This window comes from Juglans microcarpa x Juglans regia, chromosome 2S (genome assembly GCF_004785595.1).
Source record: "Juglans microcarpa x Juglans regia isolate MS1-56 chromosome 2S, Jm3101_v1.0, whole genome shotgun sequence".
Taxonomy (NCBI): Eukaryota; Viridiplantae; Streptophyta; class Magnoliopsida; order Fagales; family Juglandaceae; genus Juglans; species Juglans microcarpa x Juglans regia.
In genome coordinates this window covers 1,157,110-1,179,574 of record NC_054597.1, presented here as the reverse complement: position 1 = coordinate 1,179,574, position 22,465 = coordinate 1,157,110, and the positions used below count along the sequence as shown (strand labels likewise).

General features: G+C 36.6%; 3 protein-coding genes across 3 annotated transcripts; 2 read left to right on the top strand and 1 right to left on the bottom strand.

The window, feature by feature from the left end:
* The first annotated feature begins 182 nt into the window (after window positions 1-182).
* LOC121252638 (KH domain-containing protein At4g18375-like) lies at window positions 183-4,963 on the top strand. Its single transcript, XM_041152363.1, has 7 exons — window positions 183-761; window positions 1,177-1,608; window positions 1,703-1,960; window positions 2,060-2,326; window positions 2,631-2,692; window positions 3,049-3,120; window positions 3,348-4,963. Exons 1-6 carry the CDS (start codon window positions 183-185, stop codon window positions 3,095-3,097), a joined length of 1,647 nt encoding a protein of 548 aa, XP_041008297.1. The 3' UTR covers window positions 3,098-3,120; window positions 3,348-4,963.
* A 6,739-nt stretch (window positions 4,964-11,702) lies between these two features.
* On the bottom strand, window positions 11,703-13,593 carry LOC121252637 (pentatricopeptide repeat-containing protein At5g15300). The gene has a single exon (XM_041152362.1). It carries the CDS (start codon window positions 13,518-13,520, stop codon window positions 11,883-11,885), a length of 1,638 nt encoding a protein of 545 aa, XP_041008296.1. The 5' UTR covers window positions 13,521-13,593; the 3' UTR covers window positions 11,703-11,882.
* A 5,433-nt stretch (window positions 13,594-19,026) lies between these two features.
* Window positions 19,027-20,983, top strand: LOC121252636 (NAC domain-containing protein 100-like). Its single transcript, XM_041152361.1, has 3 exons — window positions 19,027-19,615; window positions 19,744-20,021; window positions 20,121-20,983. The coding sequence occupies exons 1-3, from the start codon at window positions 19,429-19,431 to the stop codon at window positions 20,703-20,705; spliced, it is 1,050 nt and encodes a 349-aa protein (XP_041008295.1). The 5' UTR covers window positions 19,027-19,428; the 3' UTR covers window positions 20,706-20,983.
* The last annotated feature ends 1,482 nt before the right edge of the window (window positions 20,984-22,465 follow it).

The following is a 22,465-nucleotide window of genomic DNA, read 5'->3' as shown; positions in this document are numbered from 1 at the left end:
GTTTGAATATGGGTTTGCAATGTATGGATTATCTTCGCACTTTTGAGTATTAGAACTGAATTTGGCCAATCCATATAGCATTTTAGCTTTTTTTTTTTTTTTTTTGCTTTTATTTTTTTCTAGCATCTTTTCTTATCAGTCCGTGCATTGATTTGCTAACAGAATATCAATCTGTTCTTCCAATGGCCGGTCAGAGGAATACTCATGGCAAGCGAACCCATTATCAGTCTGACTATTCTGATAATGGAGGAAGTAAAAGGAGAAATCCTGGTGATGATAGAGACCAATTTGGTATAGATTCAGGAGATACTGTTTACCGGTATTTGTGCCCTGTAAAGAAGATTGGAAGTGTTATTGGTAGGGGAGGGGACATTGTCAAGCAGTTGAGGACAGACACTAAGTCAAAGATTAAGATTGGTGAGACAGTGCCGGGGTGTGACGAACGTGTTGTTACTATCTACAGCTCCAGTGATGAGACTAATGCCTTTGAAGACGGTGGTGATTATGTTTGTCCAGCACAGGAGGCTCTTTTCAAGGTGCATGACAGAGTTGTTGCCGAAGATTCCCACGGTGATGAGGAATCTGATGGTGGTCAACAAGTTACTGCTCGGCTTCTTGTTCCATCCGATCAGATTGGTTGTATTATCGGAAAAGGTGGACAGATTGTTCAGAATATTCGTAGCGACACTGGAGCACAAATTCGCATTCTCAAGGATGAACATTTGCCTCCTTGTGCTTTGAGCTCTGACGAGCTTGTACAGGTTTTCTGGATGAATTGCAGTTCACACTATCCTTATCTTACTTTTATTACTGTGCATTTTGGGACCTATTTTAGATTCTCCTGTCGCAAGAAATTGTAAAAAGAATTTTAATAGCTGAAGAAAATGTAATTTTTACATTTATGGGAAGCACTAGCTTGCTGTATGATGAAGCATGGTATGATTTTTGCTAGAAGGATCTGTAATGGTATTTTTTTTTTTACTGGTAATCAGCTTTGGTTTTAACACAACATGTTATTTGAGTTTGGGGGTGGAGACAACTGCTCATTGTTTGTGTTGGGAGAGTGAACCTTGTAACTTTTTCACTTATTTATTTGTTTCGTATGTGCTGGCTGTAGGAATCTGTGGAATCCCTTGTAACGTTTTCACTTATTTATTTGTTTCTTGTGTGCTGTAGGTATCTGGGGAATCCCTGGTTGTGAAAAAGGCTCTGCATCAAATCGCATCTCGCCTTCATGATAATCCATCACGATCTCAGCACTTGCTTACTTCTACTGCGCCCAATATGTATGCATCCGGTGGTTCACTTATGGGACCAACTTCTGGTGCCCCAATTGTGGGCATAGCTCCGCTGATGGGCCCTTACGGAGGAAGCTACAAGGGTGATACTGGAGACTGGTCGCGCTCCTTATACTCAGCTCCCAGGGATGAGGCATCTTCAAAAGAATTTTCTCTTCGTCTTGTTTGTCCCACTGGCAACATTGGAGGTGTGATTGGCAAGGGTGGTGTCATAATCAATCAGATCAGACAGGATTCTGGGGCAGCCATTAAAGTAGATAGTTCGACTGCTGAAGGAGATGACTGCTTAATAACAATTTCAGCAAAGGAGGTACATTTTTCTATATTTGTGGATATGTTCTGTGGTTACTTAATCACAAGCATTATATTATGGAGGTCTAATGATTTATATACTGCTATTTCAGTTCTTCGAAGACTCATATTCTCCCACCGTAGACGCAGCTGTGCGTTTGCAACCAAGGTGCAGTGAGAAAGTTGAAAGAGATTCAGGAGTTGTCTCGTTCACGACCCGCCTACTTGTCCCTACTTCACGAATTGGCTGTCTTATTGGTAAAGGAGGAGCTATTGTAACTGAGATGAGGAGACTGACCAAAGCTAATATTCGCATACTCTCAAAAGAGAACCTTCCCAAAGTTGCATCCGAAGATGATGAGATGGTGCAGGTAAGCATCACCATGGTATTTTGGAATTGTATATTTTTTTAAAATATTAGTTCACTGATTTTGTGGTTAATGTGGATGGTAATTAATGTTGATAATCAGATTTCTGGAGACCTTGATATTGCCAAGGATGCACTTGTACAAGTAGTGACACGATTGAGAGCAAATCTTTTTGATAGGGAGGGTGCAGTGTCTGCGTTTCTTCCAGTTTTACCTTATCTGCCTGTCTCAGCAGAAGGTTCTGATGGTTTAACTTATGAAAGTAGAGATAGTAAAAGACACGGTCGTGGGCATTCTTATTCTGGTGGTTATGGTGGCTCGAGCGATTTGGCAGCAGCTGACAGTTATGGAAGTTATGGTGGTTCGCAGGTATTTTTTTATCTTGTTATAGAGTTGTTTACCAACCTTTCAAAACAATTAAAGTATTATTGTATTACCTTTGTTTTTACATTTATTCTGCTCATTACTCAAATTCCTTTTCTGGTTACTTTTCCATGTCTTTATACATATATCTCTCTCAGACCTGAGTTCTTTCTGCTGTCATGCTTGACATAATCCCATACACTAATGTATCAGTGCATGATCGATTCAATGCTTTGAAATATGTTGATCAGTTGCACTTGTTTATATCTCTTGTTTGTTTTGGAATAATATGTCTTCATGTGATTTGTAGATTGGAGGCGGTGCTTATGGAGCTTATGGTGGTTATTCTTCAGGGCGTACTGGTAGCTCTGGGTAAGAGTTTTTCTTTCTTCACCGTTGTTCTATTTACTTGGACTGCACCTCCTGTTTGTGTTTTTTCCATTCACAAATTCTTTGTGTGATTATTGGCTAATTGGATCTGTTCCAAACGCAGTAGACAGAATGCTCCAGGTTCACAGCTTAAACCCCCTTCGTTTCTTTAACCTCTACGGATATGAGAATCCTTAAAGTTTCTGATTACATGACTTAGAAGGCAGAATGGATTTTTGTTTTTGGCTCATTTTCCAATGCATGTATTCTGGAAGTTTCTAGTGTTGATTTTGTATGGTCACTGTATTCACGTGATGCCTTTTTAAGCTACTAGAGTCTGATATTACATTTGTTACCAGGATGTCAGGCCAGACCCCTTCTTCCCGTCGGAGAAACTATGGTTACTAGTGTTTTCTGATTGGTACCTGAAGGTAGAGTCTGGTTTTCATTCAATTTTGTCTTGTTTATTAATATAACTGGATAGATTTCCTTTAGTAGCCCAGTCTCGTATTAGTATATGACACTTTAATATCATAACCTCCCAATCTCCCATATATAGAATTCTTATCAAAAAGAAAAAAAAAAAAAAAACTCCCTGTATATAGAATTCTGATGCACTTGTTTTCCCTTTGTTGCCTTTCCCTTCCCATTAAAACAGCTGAAATGTATGAAGCCTGAAGCCAGCCTACTGCCTCTTTTGATGAAGCCTACTGCCTAAACTGGAAGACCAGATGAACCAGGATTTGACATTCTTCTGGCCTACCTTGACGCTTCTATTTAGAGTGGAGATCTTCTACACATTTAGATTTGCCTTTTCCATGTTACCAAATTTCCCAAGCTCATTGTCTTGTGCACGCACCCAAGAACCTATATATCCGGATTGCCTTTTTACTGCATTTTTTTCCAGTTCACATTTCATTCAACTGAAAACCTTGTTGCTTCCAGCCTCTAGTAGTTGTATTAGTGTTGGATTTATTTACCTGACAGTTCTCAGCTATGCAGCCTGATCTTTGTGCTTTTTAATTTACTGGAATTAAGTCGATCTTCTGAAATTACTTATAAAAAAAGTTGATCTTCTGAAACCTAAAATGCCAACCACTAGGGGTTGGCTTAAGTGGTAAGGGCCTTGGTCTTGGTGGTATACTCTTTCCATGTTTAAGATTCAAACTTATGGGTGCAAACAGTCTTTAGGGACCACGTCTCATTGGTAAAAAGCAGATGATTTACCCAATCCATGTGATTGAGACACATTACTTTGGTCTGGAGTTTAACCGGGTTAAACACAAGTTGCATTTGCACGATCTCGGGGATTCCACACAAAAAGAAAAACCAAACCAATAATGCGGTAATGAAGCCGCTCTTTTTTTTTTCGATTTCAGGATTGATATTTGCTATTATGCCCATCTAGAAGCAGATATCAAGATTCAAGGCGCTGTTGAAATTGGTTTTATAATGTTGTAATTGTGATATCCATCTGTATCTGTGAAACCTTAGCTTTAAGGAATCTGATTAAAATGAGTAAGCTGTGTTTCTTTGGTCTTCATTTTCATGATTTTCTCTGACTTTATGAGCCATTGGAACCACTTGAAAACTGCATTGTGAAGCCTACATAGTGATAGTACAACAGGATATTTACTGAATCCGTTTCAACATGATTAGCTATGTATGCGAGTTGGTGGTTATGGAGACTGACTGTTTTCTGGATAGCCAATCAGGTGTGCATCCAATAGTGTTTATCTTTCAACTTAAATAATGCATGGCTGTATCACTGAAATGCATGCTTCGTTAAATTCTGTTTGGCAGTTCTACTGTCTTGCTAGCAGGTTCATTTTTAAATTAGATATTTTGTGATAGCGACGGAGTTATCACCAAATTGGGTTATAAAGTCACCTCTTTTTTAAAGGCGTGGTTGTCTGGCAATTGTTCCTGCATGTTTAGGTAAGATTGGGTGTTTGCATATATCGGTTATCGTGTATGCCATTTGATGGATGCTTGGAACTATGCATACTTTTGGAGGCTGATTTGTAGATTCCTTGGTGGTAGTCAATACTTGACGATTTTTGGGGTAGGTCAGTTTTCACACTGTGGGCTCCATTGTGACGCCAATTTCTAGCTCATTGGAAGACAATGTCAGTCTCATTTGCAATTCATTTGGCAGGTTCCTATCTGGTATGTATATAATTCATATTGCCTTTATTACTGTCAGTTGTAGTACCTTTGTTTGTAATGAATTATAAATAATATTTCTATTTCATTTTTGGGTGTTTGTGTTTATGTGCATGTGTATGTTGTTTATGAGGGCAAAGTCCAATGTTAACAGATGCCATCCCCAAAAACAAAAGGTATACTGAGGTTAAAAATGCATGAAAACCAGTGAGAGGGTTTGCTATATCTGCCGTTGCTTTCAAACATTCTTTGAATCCTTGGTGCTTTCTATTTGCTATGATTGATACTTCAGAATGAAGATTTGATTCTGACTAATGAAATGGTAAACTGTCCGACCCGACGATGGAGTTTTCAAAGAAAAATAATTGATCCTACGATTTGTACCTATTCAAAGCTCTTGAATATGACAGGCTACAATATTTGCATGAAATGGGTGTGGAGCCACAGCTTGTTATCTTGTGAAAAAATAATGTATTAAAAATCATACATTTTTTGGAGTGTTTGAAAACTCTCCAAATCCTGCCAATTGGGCTTGGTTGAGCTAGGCAGAACCGGACGGTGGATGTGTTTTTTGCGAGGAGTCGAGAAAATCTAGCCTAACAACCGAAGTGCCTAAAATTTAATCCGATCTCTGATCTCTGTCAAAATAAGTTGGCTTAGGAATATGTAAATGGCGGTAGTGTAAAGAGCACCGGTGAAACTTGCTAAAATTTGCTTAAGAACGAAACTTAATCGGAAAATATGGTACTTTCGTCTGGTATTTCACCAAAAGAACTTGATGGAAGTATCTTTTCTTTGTTTTTAGATGGTCCGAACTGAGAGTTAGTACTCAAATGGTCGTTGGCTAGCTTGACTGGCGTGTAACCTTTCGAACTGTTTCCTGCAATAGACCAGCGTCAAGAGTTGAAAGGAACAATGATATTGAAAAATATCCCAAAGTTCTGTTCTATAGGTAAAATTTGGTGTACTTTATGATGAAGCTAACCTACCAGTGATCAGAAAATTGGTATCCAAAACAGTATTAAAATATCAAATAACTAACGGTCTAAAAAGAAGTTAGTACAGAGACTTCTGTAAAAAATTATGAGTGTAGCATGAATCTATCTCTTCGTGGATACATAGAAATCCTGAAACATGACTATATATGGCAAAAAATAAATAAACAACCTAATAAAATTATATAATTCATTCTTATTGGTTATTGTACGTCACGGCGATCTATGTAAATATCAATGGTTTAAAGTAGCATTTCAAGCAAATCAAATATATCGCTTTTTGTCTTGATAAAAATTATATATATATATATATCGCTTTTTGTCTTATTAAGGCTGTAATAAAAAAGAAAAAAAAAAACCCTCTTACGTTTCGACCAAGTACAAAAAACCAGAAAACAAAGAAAAAGAGACCTGATGCCGCTGGCATGGTTATCGTCGGCAGTGGCGGCGTGTGTAGAGGTATGGTTGATATAATAAAAAAAAAAAATTTGAGTTGATGTCGTGAAGCCAACATAAAACCTCGATGTCATATACATGTGAATAAAGAAGGAATAGTCCAGGCACAAGTTCAGGTTCCTAAAACTCTCTGTTTCCTTCGATCGCAGGTTAATGGAGCTTTGATCGGCATCATCTTTTGTTTGACTTGCATGTTGACCTTTTTCGTTTACTTAAAACTCTCTGTTTCCTTCGATTGCAGTTCAGCTAGACTCGAACCGACATATTTTCTTTTCAACCACTTAGGACTCTTTCCATGACTGCTGGCTGATGCTGAGCCATTTGCTTTGGAAAGCAAGATAAAATGCATGTAAAATCATCAGCCAATTGTAAAACGCACTTACCCCAACATATGAACAAGATGATGCACGAAATGACTATTTGGTGTAAGATTATGGGAAATTCACTTTGCGAGAAAGTAAAATTAGCTTAAATTCAGAATCTTTTGCTCTACATCTCCAAATGTAGTAACTTTACCCACCTAACAGCCGTTTACCCGAATGGCCAGTACGAACTTTGGTGAGAAACCACATTTAATTCAAGTAAATAAGTCAAAAGCTATGCCATATCTTAAAGGACTGGGAAGAAGGTTATCTGAGAAGTGAGGAGCCAGTCAAGAGTAGGGTGATGGGGATGGATCTTTTAATATCTCTCTTGGTTTCTGCAACCATGAAATGTCACATCCAACACTGTGAACCCTCGAGAGAAAGGAAGAAATTGTACGGTCCAGCGGGGTATAGCTGTCCTTTCTGCCAAAAAACTAGTCAGCATCATTTAATACTCGTTTTGAATGCCATGCATGTCAATAGCATGAGTAGATATTTCTTTATGAACTTGAGAGGTTCTGATCTGTTTGCTTCAAGCCTCATTCGTCCACGCACTGCCAAGAGGTAGTCAGTCCAATCGGCCTCTTCCTCTCTACTAGTTTATACAGACTATCTTCGGGACATGAATGCTTGTTTCTTTCCTTTTCGTGAAAGTAAAGGGAGGGAGCCTGATTTCATTATCCCACTAGGGAAAGGTTGCCTTTTCTCGTCTGGGGAAATTCCTTGCTCTCTCCACTTTTGAGTTCATGATAGTTTGGGCTATCTCTGTTGGATTGGTTGAGTTGGTCAGAATGTCTGTCTGCTTCCCAGTTGGGAAAAAAAATTATTTGTTTTTGCGAGTTGATGGGGAGCTTCCTCTATGATGTAGACCTATTTTGTTATAGCACAACATTTCATTTTCATCTAGAGTCTTGCATGTTGAAATGAGGTTATGTAATGCAGCCAAGGATGACTTGCCGGCAAAACGTACATATCCATCATAGTATATATGTATTTACCATGCATACATGCTGATCATGGCGCGAGCTATCCGGCGAGTCATCTCTGGCTATGTAACTGCCTCCTTTTGTCATGCTGGATTTATGATGATAATATCAAGAATGACTGTGCTGATGGGGATCTTCACCAATATTGCTGCTTATTTTGCTGCTGGATGCGGCTTTCCATCTGTAAGTTAAGTGAACGATCAAGCTTCCCATTGCAGATTTTTCATTCTAGGGTTTTGCTGCTTCTACATTGATCAGGTCATTTACAATATTGTTTGCCCAGCATTGCAGATCTTGCAGATGTGGTCACGTACTTCAGGTGGCTGCCTCCACTGCATCTCGGTTTCAAGCTGTTCACACTATTTGACATAACAACCAGCTTTATACAGATATAAATATAAATATTATTGTTTTATTTTACAAATCTATCTTTTTATCAGGAAACTTACAATAAAATAGCACGGTTTTTTTTTTTTGGGACTAGATGTTGATCTATTTTCTTTGAAATTAGTCTCAGACCATTCCCGGTTAAGTAAAATTCATGTTTTGTAAAATTTGAAGGAAATAGTTTAATATAAGCCATCCATCTATTAAGACTGTATTTGAATGTTGAATTGAGTTGAATAGTTAGATGTTGAACTAAATTAAATTTAGTTGAAATGATAAAATATTGTTATAATATTATTTTTTAATATTATTATTATTATTTTGATATTTGAAAAAGTTAAATTATTTATTATATTTTATGTTAAAATTTAAAAAAATTATAATGATAAAATGAGAAGAGATGATTTGAGTTGAGTTTAATTTTCAAACGTATTCTAAATTATGTATTTTATAATTGATATCCACTTTGCTAGTATCATTTTACATTTACGGGATATTATTTATATTTGAATAAATATTTAATTCATTTTTCTCTATTTTTTACTCTATTATTTTTTATCTTATTAAAAATGAATAAAATATATTAAATAATATAATATTTAAATAATATAAAAAAATAAATAAATTGATATATAGTATATTATAAAAATATGTAAAATAAAAAAAATAAATTTTGATGATATATTTAAAGGATATACGTTAAATCCAGTCCTCTTATAGGCATCGATCCTTTCTACTAAACTGTTCTTGACTTGAGGGCGAGTGCGAGGTACTATACTAGGGTACTAGGGTCCATGTAGAAACAAGGGTGACTTGGATCCAGATTAACCAGTGATTAAGGCCTTGATTGCTTTGAAAAAACATTTTATCCTATTTAATTATTATAATTTTTTTTTTAATTTTTAATATAAAATAAAATAAATAATTTAATTTTTTTAAATTTTAAAATAAAAATAATATTATTAAAATATATTTTTTAATATTCTATTCAACTTTTTAATTTTAATTTCATCTTATTTTCGAAAATAAACGAATTCGAAGTTGATCTTCCTATACAACAATATAAGGTGGACCTTTCTGTTCCAGCAGATCGTGTCTCCACCGTCTTTTAAATCTCGCTTTGCTTCGATCATCGAGTGAAAAGTGAAAACAGGAAAGGAGTTGTTTTAAGAGGATTGTGGGATTTCTTAAAGCAATATTCAGCTCATGGGTCTGAATACATTTCTTGATGTTTCAAAAAAATAAAGGTAGTCACGAGATAGTTCCAGATCAATATTCTCTCTCTCTCTCTGATTACATTAGGCAAGTCGGCAATCCAGAGAAAGGAAACATTGATAGCACATAGATTACATAGATATTATTAATTAAACCTTCTCTGATAGGCAGACCAGACACGAGAAGAAGAAGGCCGACCGTGACACGTATATTGAGTGGGACGGATGGATGAGTCTGCAAATAAGCAGACCGAGGTGATGGCTGCACCCACAGCACCATTGAGAAAAGCGCTTCAGCTTTGACTCATTTCTTCGTCTTGATCCTTCTTGTACCATTAGTAGCGAGCTAGTATAGTCAAATTTTGGTTAAAATTTATCTAATTTGCTTAAAGTGTCGTTTGAATTTAAAGATGAGTTGATATGAAGATGAGTTAAGATAGATTATAAATAATAATAAGATAAATTATGAATAATAGTGAGATTTATAAATTAAAATTAATAAATAATAATACGATGAGTTGAGATGAATAATAAGAGAATGTGTATATTTTTTCTTTTCTTTTTGCCATAAAATACTCTTCCCACTTGTATCTTCTGAAGCACACATGGAGAACCAAAATATCGAACTGGAGCTGCAACCTCCCAAAACGTCAAAGTTGTTGCTGTTAAAAAAAACAATTCTACTACAAGTATCTGGCGTTGGGTACCTGTTGTGGAATCGTGTGACGCGGTATTAATCACGTCACTTTTATATTATTATTTTAATAAAAAAAAAATCTCGATTTGAAAAACCATCTCATCATCTAGCGCTAAACTCATCCCTGTTTTCCATCTCAAAAATTTTCTTCATCCTCTTCATTCCTCAGCCACTCGACCTCTTCCTTTGAAAAAAACGTATAAGAACTCAAATCGGAGAAAGTTTCATTTTTTGGTTCCTTATAGCGCAGCCCAACTGCAACTGCTAACCCAGCCAAACCAAGCCATTGAAGGTCGGGGTTCTTAAGAACCCTTGCAGCCAAATGACCCAGTCCTACAGCTCTCGTGTGAAAATGATTACAGTCAGTTGGTCAATTCCAATAATTTTCTCAGTTCATATTCCATTCTCACGAAACAAACATTCTTATTATCCAAAAAATTCTTGAAAAACTGAGAAACTGGATTCATGTAGTGTCAGTGAACAACCAGGCAACGAGCTCGGATACAAAGACTATAGGAAGTAGATTCTCCCTTCACATTCATCGAAATGAAGCTCTTCGTGGGTTAGGGTTCCGAGCTTTCAAAAATTGGGAAAGACGATGGTAGGGAAGTACACGGTTGGGTCCACGAATGCGAAGACAAAAAACGAAGAAGCATAAGAGGAGATGAAGTTAAGAAGCATAACCTGTTTTCGTGGCTTATGGGAAGCAGATTCCGTCGCCGAAATGTAGCTCTTCGTGGGTGAGAAAGTAGAAGAGCTTGCTTTGTGTCTGTGACCAAGGGAAGGGAATCTGCTTGCATATGAAACATAGTGTTTCATTTATTCACGTGGAGGCCTGTGTACGCAGTGTAACCCTCCCGTGTCCAAATAGAGTTTTTGTAAAAAAAATATTGCTATTGGCGAACAGGCCAAGAAACATATGCCATTAACCTCAGTTACCCAAGTCCTAAAATCACTTAATGAAAATACAAACAAATCCAGAAGCAAGACCCTTTCACCTCAAAGACCTACAACTCCAAAAAATAATGAAATTTTAAACATATCTCGTATAATTAATGATTCATAATATACTAGAATGCAACGCCACCTTTATCCAATATCCTTGAAAATCTGGAATCTTTAATTCGTCACAGGAGGCAAAATCAATGATTATTTTCCTATCTGAGAGCTTAGGCTACGCGGGTTTTTGGGTAAAGCCTTAAAATGTTCAAGCTTGTGGAAGAAATTATCTGCCCCGTAAAGAATTACATTGAAGAAGCTCCAATGGAGCTTCAATGGATAATAGAGGGATCGAAAGAGAGAGAGACAGAGAGGGAGAGAAGAGACAAGGCCGGAGGAAGGGTCGGAGAGAATTCAGGTGAGTATAGAGAGACGTAGAACAAAGCCAAACCCTCCTATCACCATTAACCTCATTTATCCAAGTCGGGAAAATGCTAGGCCACCACCATTCTACTAATGTTCTTTCTTGGCTCCCTGGCTATTTTTTCGACAGAAAGCGAGGAGGGGTAGACTTGCCAATAACTCTAGTTTGGTGAATTGAGGATCGATGTGAACGATTGGAGCTCGGTTTCTGCCTCTTCAGACCAAGTTTGAGCCAGTCACAAGTCAAAAGTCGACCCCTTATGTTTGGATTTAATAAGTTCCTTAGAAAAACCAACCAGGATGGTATCATCCTGGCTCCACTCATTTAATATGTCAACTTTTTTTTATTATAATTACGTTAACTTCTATCAGAGAATCATTGGTGGAGATGTAAAATCGAGCACTAATTGTGGTTTTAGAGGAGTATATAGTAACTACTTGCAATTCTCTCAGCATCCAATCCAATCCAAAACTTTCTTGCTTGTCTCCAACAAGTTGAACAAAAAAAAAAGCGCTATGCTAGATGCAATTATCCTTTTTTTCTTAATATTTTGTGACCAGCATATCACCTATTTGAAACTCTCGACTTCCACTGAGGTTTTGAATCAAATAAAAACTGCATGAGAGCTCTGTCATCTGCTTCAATCAGGCTAAAGCCAGGCTCTTTCCTCACCCCACTGTCATCCATCAACTTTCTCATCTTCTCAACCCCATCCCACTCGCCCCTTGAAGCATATATGTTAGATAGAAGTACATAATCCCCACTCTGGTCCCTTCTCATTTCAAGTAGCCGCTCATTTGCACGCCTTGCCAATTCAACATTTCCATGTATTCTGCAGGCCCCAAGCAGAGTCCTCCAAACAATGGCATTGGGCTCAATCTCCATCGAGTCTATGAACTCAAATGCTTCCTTTAGTTGCCCTGCTCGCCCAAGCAAGTCCACCATGCACCCACAATGCCTAATGTTTGGCTCGATTTTATACTTATTCTTCATAAGATTGAAGTATCCTCGTCCCTCTTCAACTTTTCCTGCATGACTGCAAGCAACCAAGACACCGACGAAAGTGATCTCATTTGGCCTGACTTTCAACCTCCTCATCTTGATAAACAGATCAATTGATTCCTTGGCGTGGCCATGGAAAGCCAAGCCCCCTATCACTGAATTCCAAGTAGATACATCTCTGTCTCTCATCCCTCTGAACACATCGAGTGCTCTCTCAATACTCCCGCACTTGGCGTACATATCTATAAGTGCATTCCCAAGCAAAATACTCAAATCTCCAGAACAAATTTCCAAAATGTTGCAGTGTATCTTCTGCCCAGCATCTAAATTTCCCAAATCAGCACAAGCGGACAATAGACTCAACATGGTCACCTCATCTGGCCGCTCTCCCACACTTCCCATCTCCTCAAACATCTCCAGTGCCTGTTCATTCAATCCGCAAAGCACATACCCCGCAATCATCGCATTCCAAGTCACCACATCTCTCTTTGGAACCTTGATAAAGAGTTTCCTAGCGCTCTCCATCTCCCCTTGCTTCACATAGCCCGTTATCATGACATTCCAAGAGACCAAATCTCTAACCGGCATTTCATCAAAGAGCTGCCTCGCAATACCCAACTCCCCACGCCTCGCATACCCAGCTGTCAAGGCTGACCAAGGTACAACATCACTTTTTGCCGATTCGTCAAATAGTGCTCTAGCAACACTCAACTCACCACAATTTGCATGAAAATAAATAAGGGTATTTCTAATAAACGTATTTGACTGGAACCCATACTTCACCACCTTCCCATGAAACCCAAATCCCATCTTGACCCAAGAGAGCCTAGTGCAGGCTTTGAGTACAAACGGGAAAGTGAAGTTATCGGGCTTTACTTGCCGATCCTCCATCCTTTTGTAAATCGAAATCGCGTTTAAAGGGTCGGGGCTCTGAGCAGAGCCTCTAATCATGGTGTTCCACATGAAGTTGTCTGGTTCCGTAATATGAGCGAACAATTGGTGCGCGTATTCTATGGTACCTGAAATAGTAACCGCACCAGCGAAAATGATCTCTCTGAGAGCGGAGGGATTGGAGTTGAAGCCGTTGACGAGTACAAAAGCATGGGCTTCTTTCAGAGCCCGCAGGCTGGTGCATTTTTGCCATATGGTTGACCGTTGGGGACGGTTGGCACTCCTGTCGTTCGTTCTCTTTCGGATCATTACACGCAGTTCTGTTTAAATGTTCCAAGTTATATATATTTCTCATCTCAGCAGCGCTATGTTTTTCTTTCTGATTGTAAACATGGCTTGGGCTCGGCTTGCTGTACAAGTTCGTTGCTGCTTTGTCCTAATCATTGTCGAAGTAGTTAAGGCCCAACTCATATGAAGATTTCAGACCCACGGCCCCATCAGGCCCAGGCCACTTAGCAATTTAATGGGCAATTAATTGCCTCTATCTTTCTCTCTCCTTTTTCATTTTCAAAAAATATAATTTTATTGGATAGTCTGAGGTACAAAGTGGAGGGTAGAAACCCCTCCCCTGTCCCACCGCGGAAGTCTAAGCCCACCTTACAAGATTATTTTATTGAAAAATTATAAGAAAAATAATAATAAAAATAACAACGACGACATGATCAATTATATTATATACTATTATCATTTTATTATATCGATCATGTATCATTGCTTTGAGTTTTTTCGTAAAAATCAAAATCAAAATTGTTCCAAGTTATGGACCGTATCACATCAACATAATATTATAGAAATTAAATAAGAATGTAAGATATAACATTTTCCTATTAATAAGAGTAGATGCATCATCATGTTCACATAACTTGGAAATAGTACCATCACTTAGATCTATCTTGATTGCTTATCAATAAAATAATGAGTAATGTTAAATATAGTATATCGCGCATTACTTTTGAAAAAGAATTAAAAATTAATTTTTTCATATGAATCTTATATTTATTCACTTTTTTTAAAATGAGTACGCGACACTTATGCACTCTATGACTACAAATATCATTTCTCTTTTATAAAAGATTACACAAAATTTGTACAAATCGTTTGTCTAGAAGAATATATTACAACTGCCATCATATGGGAATGTCTTAAAATATTCTATTCAATGATCTGAATGCAACATAATCTAAATCTGGGAGCCCTCGGCAAGTCGAATTCAACAGTACGAGCATGCGATTCACATTAAATTGAAACTCAATAAACATTGAATATTAGAACCAGTGAACCACTGTTGGATTTAAAAAGACAAATCAGGACCCTTGGTTATCTTACACTAATATCTATATATATATATATATATAAGTATAAATTAAGTATAAACCAACCAGGATCTAACACCTCTCTCTGCAGATTGGTCCACTGATCTTATCATGATGCATTAGTTGGGTGCAACTCCTACCTCTTTTTGATGGGTTCTATTCTAATTTGTATAATTCTTTCTTAGACGAACGTGATCATGTTCAAAGAGATCTAAGAGAATAATCTAATAATTTGAAATAAGCTGCAATCAATAATAAACATTATCCAGTTCAGCCATTTCTCTCTGTACACGTATTTCCATTGACTTCATGTGCAGCATGACACACGGCACATATATTCATTAGTTTTATTTCCAACCCTTTTGTCTTTCTTTTAATCGCTCTAGCTATTATATATATATATATATGTATGTATGATAATCACTTCGTTAATTTGCTCCCACCTTTGCTCGCCCAACATAGTTTCGTTTGTTTTCACAGATAAAATAAATTAAGATTAAAGTTAAAAATTAAATAAAATATTATTAGAATATATATTTTTTATATTATTTTTATTTTGTGATTTGAAAAGTTGAATTGCTTATTTTATTTTACATAAAAATTTGAGAAAGTTGTAATAATTATATGAGATAAGTTGTGAGAAGTTGTGAAAACAAACTAACAATATCCGTATAATATTCTTTTTATGTGATATTTTCTTTCCACTTATGGCCAATCGGCTCAAGAGCATATATAATTATAAGGAAAAATTTAATTGTAAGCGATTATAAGTATTAATACGTGCATTCATTCAATATGATAGGTTAGAAAATAGACTTTATTGAAAATAATGTTAATTTAAATTTAGAATATAAAAATAATAATATTAATACGTAATTGGTACGCAAAATTATTTATACATATATAGCAAAACTGTAATGATAAACTTTCCTAATTTTGGTTCCCCGTGAAAGAATATAATGTGTGGTATAAATTGAAAAGGAAAAAAGAAAAGAAAAAAAAAAAAAAAAGGAAGAAAGGAGAGAGAGATGATCTAATTACAGTGATTTGAGCTTTAGCACACATGATCTCAATTCATTTGAAGTCGCATGGCTGGCAACTCAAATCCAACCGCATCCCAACTTCTGCTTTGTAATACTTTTCCGCAAACCATTTTCCGCCACGTGTTCAATCTACAGTCGTGGCCTCATGTCGGAGCACAGGAAGCAAGGCCCACAATGCCAGCTCAGCTGAGGATAAAAGGGTCAACACGACCTTACCAATCTGAAATTCCCAAGTGGACCAATTATTCTTGGCTTCGCCGACGGGGGTGGTATTGATCCTTTACCGTGTGAGTGATCCTCAGGCGTCGGATCATTTGGGTTCCGGACAAGGTTCTCAAATTCATGAAAAACAAAGCTAAAACTGCCACGCATATCCATAATTTTGTATATTATTTCTTAATTAGCATTATGGACTTATACCAAAAGATGACCACATCAATAATATATAATTAATTATTATTGTATAAGCTGACTGATCCCTTTATGATTTCCCATGGATAAAACTAACCTTCTCCCCGATGAAGTTGATCACTCTAATATGTTTATTTATTTTTTTAAGGAATGATTGAAAACTTCCTAAACATCCATTCCTTTGAACTATTAATGATCTTCTGCGAAAATTGCTACATACAACCGGCATTTGCAACCGGCATGTAACTAATTGACGTCATCTATCAAAAATTAAAAAAACAAACATTTGAGAAGTCGATTGAAATGCGAGAGGGAAGAGATCTGAGAAGCCGAAAAAGCTCAGCGTTCATCTTTCATTATCTATTGGAGAAAAAAGCCAAAGAAACATTTGAGAAATCGATTGACAAACGCACATAGAATCTAACCCACTCTTTGTGGTCAATTCCTTAAAAGATAGGACTCTTGATTCATCCTCACTCAAATAAAAGCAACTTGTTCCTTTGAGATTCATCATCACCCATTAGAACCCAGGATTTGGATTGCTCTTGCTGTTGGACTTTGTCTCTTCCTAGTAGCATTTTTAAAGCACTAGAGAATTAGAAAAAAATAAAAGATAAAGATGGGAAAGCTTTGCAGGAAGTGAAGATGTCTCTCTTTCCCACTCAAACCCTTTAGTTTTGGAGCTCAATCGTTGCGGAATTTACTTAGAGGTTTCTCTCTTCTTCACACATTTTCTTTATGTCTACAATGTCTTCATTGCTACAATGAGATGAGTTTGATGTTTAGTTTTTTTGGTTAAATAGAAGTTGAATTTTGTTTCTGCATAAGTTCGTAGAAACAAACTTTGTCATCTTAAGTTTGATTAGTATTTCTCTTCTTGTTGTTCTCATTGTATATCTGTTGTTTGGTTCTTTTATTTTATTCTTCCCATTATAAAGTTTAAACCTTTTTGTTTTGGGATCAAAATATAAAGGAATTTTAAACTTTATCAGGTTGTTTTTGGATTCGCAAGGATGATTCAGGTGTTCATGATATTCATCGTACTGTAGCGTACGTATATACGTGTACATAAGCATCCATCGTCTTCTCGGCAATCCTTGTATCGTGGAAATGATTTGTTTTTCTGCATAGAATCTAATGCAATAGACTAAAAGTTGACTGGCACCTATGGCTAAAAAGAAGTCGATTGAAACACATTTCCGATAATCCAAAGATTAAGAATTAATGGGTGATCCAGAAAATGGATAGTTTTTGGTTTAGGTTTACTGCAACATCCCTTCTCTTCTTCTCCGTTATGGTAGTTGAAACCATTGAAAATGTTACAAAAAACAGGCCGAAGCCTATCCACTGTAAAGGGGCAATTAATCCAGAGTCGTGCCCCATGAATTTTCTAGCAAAAGGGACAAAAAAAAGTGTCAGAGACGAGGACTAGAAAGATGAGTAATATGTAGGGGATGGATTGAAGTGAAGCTGGTGGAATGTTGATGTATTTTGAGTCTTGTATCCATTGCACTTCCTTGTTAGACTGAGAATGTTTGGAGTTGGGCTAAAATGGTATTGAAAACGATGATGCATTAAAAGATCAGAACAACTTAGATCAAAATCTTCACTTGCTGCACTTGAGTAACCGTGTACAATCTCCATCGGCTTTCTTCTGTATAAGCCTTGTTGTGGATTTCGATGAAGCTCTGTCCAATAGCCTGATATTTTTACATGTGGTCATTATAATAAATAAAATTACAGGAAAAAAAGAAATGAAATAGAGAGAAAGAGAGTGAAAAAAATTAAAAATTTTATTAAATAGAGCGCCGGTTGTACACCGGTTGCAACAAGTATTTTTGTATGCATTATAAGTTCATGACTGACAACTGCAGCTTTCATTACAATAAAAATTAAAAGAATGCATCTTTTTTTTCCACACAAAAAGCTTGATGGGAAGCTAACCTAACTAGTTTTATTATTTATACTAAACACATTGACCTATGCTCATCCTTGAATTTAAAGTTGGTGCATGCCCATCGTACATGATGTCCTATTCAATATCGCTCTCGTGGGGATTAGATTTAACAGTATAGAAATGGTATTTGTAGTTTTAAAATATATATTTTTTACGTATTTTTTTTTAGAAAAAATAGATAAATCTAAAATTTATGAAAAATAATTATTTTTTTAATGTGGTTCCCACTTTTTTTTAAAAAAAAAATTATACGGAAATTATAAATTTCAACACTGTAAATAGCATTACCAACCCGTGAATAGTATGCAGAACACCAATAAGAAATTAAACGTCATTATGCTTGGTTCATTTAGCATAGAGATATGCTGCTAGTACTGTATGCCTACAAGAACCTCGAGCCTAACTCCTGAATGCCTCAGCGCTGCATGCCAATATAGCCAAACGCGTAATTGTATCTCTTTCCATACGGGGCAGCCGGCAGGCATAGCCTCAAGGGCTTTTACACCCTACGAAAACGTACAGATATTTATAATCCAATTGAGAGATTGGATTTTTCTACGTCTTTTAGCCAGTCCAACCCCTCCATAAATAAATAAAAAAAAAAAAAGAAAAAAAAAAGTAAAAGCAAATCACTCGCAATATAAAAAAATACAGTTCTTTGTGAGGGAACAGGTGATGCATGATTTTTTTATGGATATGATGCGGACATTATTATTATTAGTTTCTTCGCATGGATCAGTGCATGGTAATAATAAAGCTGATTTTCGGCACCAAAACAAACGAGTAAAATATGCCTGGGGTTTCACCTCGCCCTAAAACTTGCTCATTTCATATGTTGAAGTCCCTGTTATTGTGATGACCCAGTAATCATAATTACAGCTAGAGATAATTACTTTAATTAGATCGATTTCAAAAGCAGTTGCTGAATTTACATGCAGGGTACAGGGGTGAGTTGTTCCCGGTCAAATTGAACAAAATAATTTATTACGGACAAGTTCAAAGGGAGGCTAAATTTGAGACTATCCACCAAGTTTCCTTGCAAATTACGCTTCTCTCTTTCAAGAAACCAGTATTTAAGGAGTTTCATAACCTCAGGTCACAAATTTCTTTCTTAACTACATCTTTTGAATCTCCAAGTTACAGAACATTTCAGTTCACAACCTGTTCTGCGTTCTATTCATCTCTGAATTTCCGTCTATGTTCTATGTAGAACCTCTGGAGTTCCTCTTCTCTTGTCTAAACTCGTATCTATCTTCGAATTCTTGTTAGCTCGATTTCCTCTGTTGTACTCTGAATTATACATATTTACTAGGAACTAATACAGAGACTATAGGTTTATACTTGGCCTAGCGTTGGGAGATTCGGTTCTGTTGGGAGGTTTTCAAGGTTTGATTGCTGAAAACTAAGGGTTTTTCCTTTTAGGATTTGGTTGAATGGAAAACTTTTCCAGCCTAAGAGAAGAAGACGAGCAAATAGAATTGCCTGCAGGTTTTCGATTTCACCCAACTGATGAAGAGCTTATAACTCACTACCTATCCCAAAAGGTTCTTAACGCCCACTTCTCAGCCAGAGCAATTGGCGAAGTTGATTTGAACAAGTGTGAGCCTTGGGAGTTGCCATGTGAGTTTCCCAAACCTTATTTCACCGTTTTCCTCTGTTTCTATTTGAACTTTCGTTTGCACATATATGTTAGCCGGCTATATGCTGAAGATTTCTTCTGACTTGTTTCTTTGTTCTTTCAAATGAAGTGAGGGCTAAAATGGGTGAGAAGGAATGGTATTTCTTCTGTGTTAGAGACAGAAAGTACCCAACTGGTTTAAGGACGAACAGGGCTACAGATTCTGGGTATTGGAAAGCGACAGGCAAAGACAAGGAGATATACAGGAGGAAAGCCCTCGTTGGAATGAAGAAAACTCTTGTTTTCTACAAGGGGAGGGCTCCTAAAGGGGAAAGAACCGATTGGGTCATGCATGAATACAGATTAGAGGGGAAATATTCTGTACACAACCTCCCCAAAACAGCCAAGGTAAAATTTTCTTGTTCTATCTTCCTCTGTTCTTCTCTATTTCTTCTGATTCTCTTTTATGTCGCGTTCTTGACGGTTTTGTTTTGTTTTCTCTTCCAGAACGAGTGGGTTATATGCAGAGTTTTTAAGAAAATCTCAGCTGGGAAGAAAACCCACATTTCAGGGTTGGTGAACCTAGGCTCCTACGCAAAGGGACCGCGTCCTTCACTATTGCCTCCATTGATGGATTTATCTCCGTACAACAGCAGAACAAGAACCGATGTTGGTGAGACGACTCACGTGACCTGCTTCTCCGATCCAATGGAGGAGCACGAGACCAAGGAAGACATGGTGGATGGCTTCAACAGTACTCCTGGCTTAGCTGCTGCTTCATCTTCTTCCCCAAATCCTTCTTATAATATTTCCTATGCTCCAAATTCGTCTTACCATTCGAACACGGGGAATTTCCAGTTTTCAGAGTCAATCTTGATGCACGACCAGTCCATACTGAGGATGTTACTTGAAAATCATGATCCGATGATGAAGCGGAATACAAAAGCAGAGTTCTTCTCACCCGAAACAGGCTTTAGTACGGATATATCTTCGGCGGTAACGGACCAGGAAATGGTCATGCAAAGGTCTTTTGGAGATCAAGAGAATCCATCAAGTTCTGCAGGACCAGGTTTATGGAGTTACCAAGTTTGAAGATGGAAGAATTAGAAATAAAAATAAAAATAATATATATTTTGCAGGAAACTAATGGCTGTCGCCTGTCACAAATTTGTGGTGTGTACTACTGTGTATAGATAGATTCTCTGCATCCAAATTATAGGCGGTAAAGAAATGGCATGTATTGCAAAAAGAATTTAAACTCCTTGCTAGTTTCCTAATTCTGGTTTTAAAGCTCGCGATCAGCATTAAACTGATTGCTTTAATTATGATTCTGAAATTTGCTTGGACACAAGGTTCATGAATTGGCCTCATTATACTGAATTGAAATGCTTTACTTTTCTCTTTTGTGTCTTTTTTTTTTTCCCCCTTTTTTAGTTGATAATCATTTTTAATAATAAAAAAACCCTTTCAGTGAGCAATAATGTGGATAATAGTAATCCCAGCAATTTATTTGCTAAAATTCTTTAATTTCAGCTAGCATATATATTTATTTCTAGTACTTTTACATATAGGTTCACATTGATTAGAGAGAAACTTGTTCGTTTTTGATAATCCCTTTTCTTCTTTTAGGTTAGTGAGAATATTATCTCTCTTCATGGCTCGTATATTTGGCCACCAACCCAATCAGTTCATCGGTGATTAAGGTTGTGTTTGGGTTGTAAAGTATTGTATTTTGTGAATAATAATAAAAAATAATAATAAAAAAATGATAAAATATTAAATAATGATAATAAAATAATAAATAGTGATAAGATATTATAGAATAATACCCAAATTAGACCTAAGAAATAAATCAATTAATGACAGAATGGCAACGTCGAGTAGGCCAATTCTCTGCTGTTACAGAACTAGAAAAGAATTTTGACTTTTAAACCGTAATAACTTATAAAATATTATTCTTATTAGTTCTAAAACGAAAACTTGATTGATTGATTGAGCAATCATCAGTTTGCAATATTAGACCCTATGCAGTATTAAACACTAAGATATATTAATTAAAGGTTATTATTATTATTATTATTATGTAAAAGGATGGTAAATAAAGTAGAGATTTATTTGGCTATGAGAAGACGTATATATTGCAGTGCACATGAGACAAGTATGATGATGATATGACTACATGCATTAGATTCTTTTTCTCCCAATCAACTATAATTTGGCACTAGAAGATCAGGTCGAGAAAGTCAATAAAGTAGAGCTTTACACGATATACATCATGTCCTTCCTTGCAAATCACCATATATATCATCTTCGGTATTCAATTTCAGACCCTAATGATTACAAGCCAGTCCATGCTTTGATGCTTCTATCTATATATATGGTGGTATTGCAATGCAAGACACCCGAAAGTCTTCAGTCTATTATATGCATGCCCCATGCATGTGATCACAGCCATTATCTGTGAAAGTTTTTTCTCCTTTCTCATGTTTTAATTTACCCCAATTTTTTTCGAATACATAAACGCTGGATATATAGATAAATCGTGCAAAATGAAACTATATATAATACGTACCCAGCTGTCTCAACCTGAAGAAAACCACCGTTTTGTCCTACCCTAAAATCTGCAATTTATGGTGACGTACGTATGCAGCTGGTTATAATTTTATTGTTGAGCAACTTATATACGTACGTAGTGCATCCTCATTTTCCTCCACACGATGAAATTTCGTTTTTCTTGCATGCATGCCTTGCACGAAATCATCCTTCCTTCCTTCTTTCTCGAAAGAGGAAATTTTTATCATCTTACAAACTAATACTTCGTGGTTATTCTTTGTCACTTAGCGCGAAAAGGA

Coding starts and splice junctions, on each gene's coding strand:
- LOC121252638 (XM_041152363.1), top strand. CDS start 183: ATGGCCGGTCAGAGGAATACTCATGGCAAGCGAACCCATTATCAGTCT. Junction 762..1,176: donor GCTCTGACGAGCTTGTACAG/GTTTTCTGGATG, acceptor TGTGTGCTGTAG/GTATCTGGGGAATCCCTGGT. Junction 2,693..3,048: donor GGGCGTACTGGTAGCTCTGG/GTAAGAGTTTTT, acceptor ATTTGTTACCAG/GATGTCAGGCCAGACCCCTT.
- LOC121252636 (XM_041152361.1), top strand. CDS start 19,429: ATGGAAAACTTTTCCAGCCTAAGAGAAGAAGACGAGCAAATAGAATTG. Junction 19,616..19,743: donor TGAGCCTTGGGAGTTGCCAT/GTGAGTTTCCCA, acceptor TTTCAAATGAAG/TGAGGGCTAAAATGGGTGAG. Junction 20,022..20,120: donor ACCTCCCCAAAACAGCCAAG/GTAAAATTTTCT, acceptor TTTCTCTTCCAG/AACGAGTGGGTTATATGCAG.
- LOC121252637 (XM_041152362.1), bottom strand. CDS start 13,520: ATGATCCGAAAGAGAACGAACGACAGGAGTGCCAACCGTCCCCAACGG.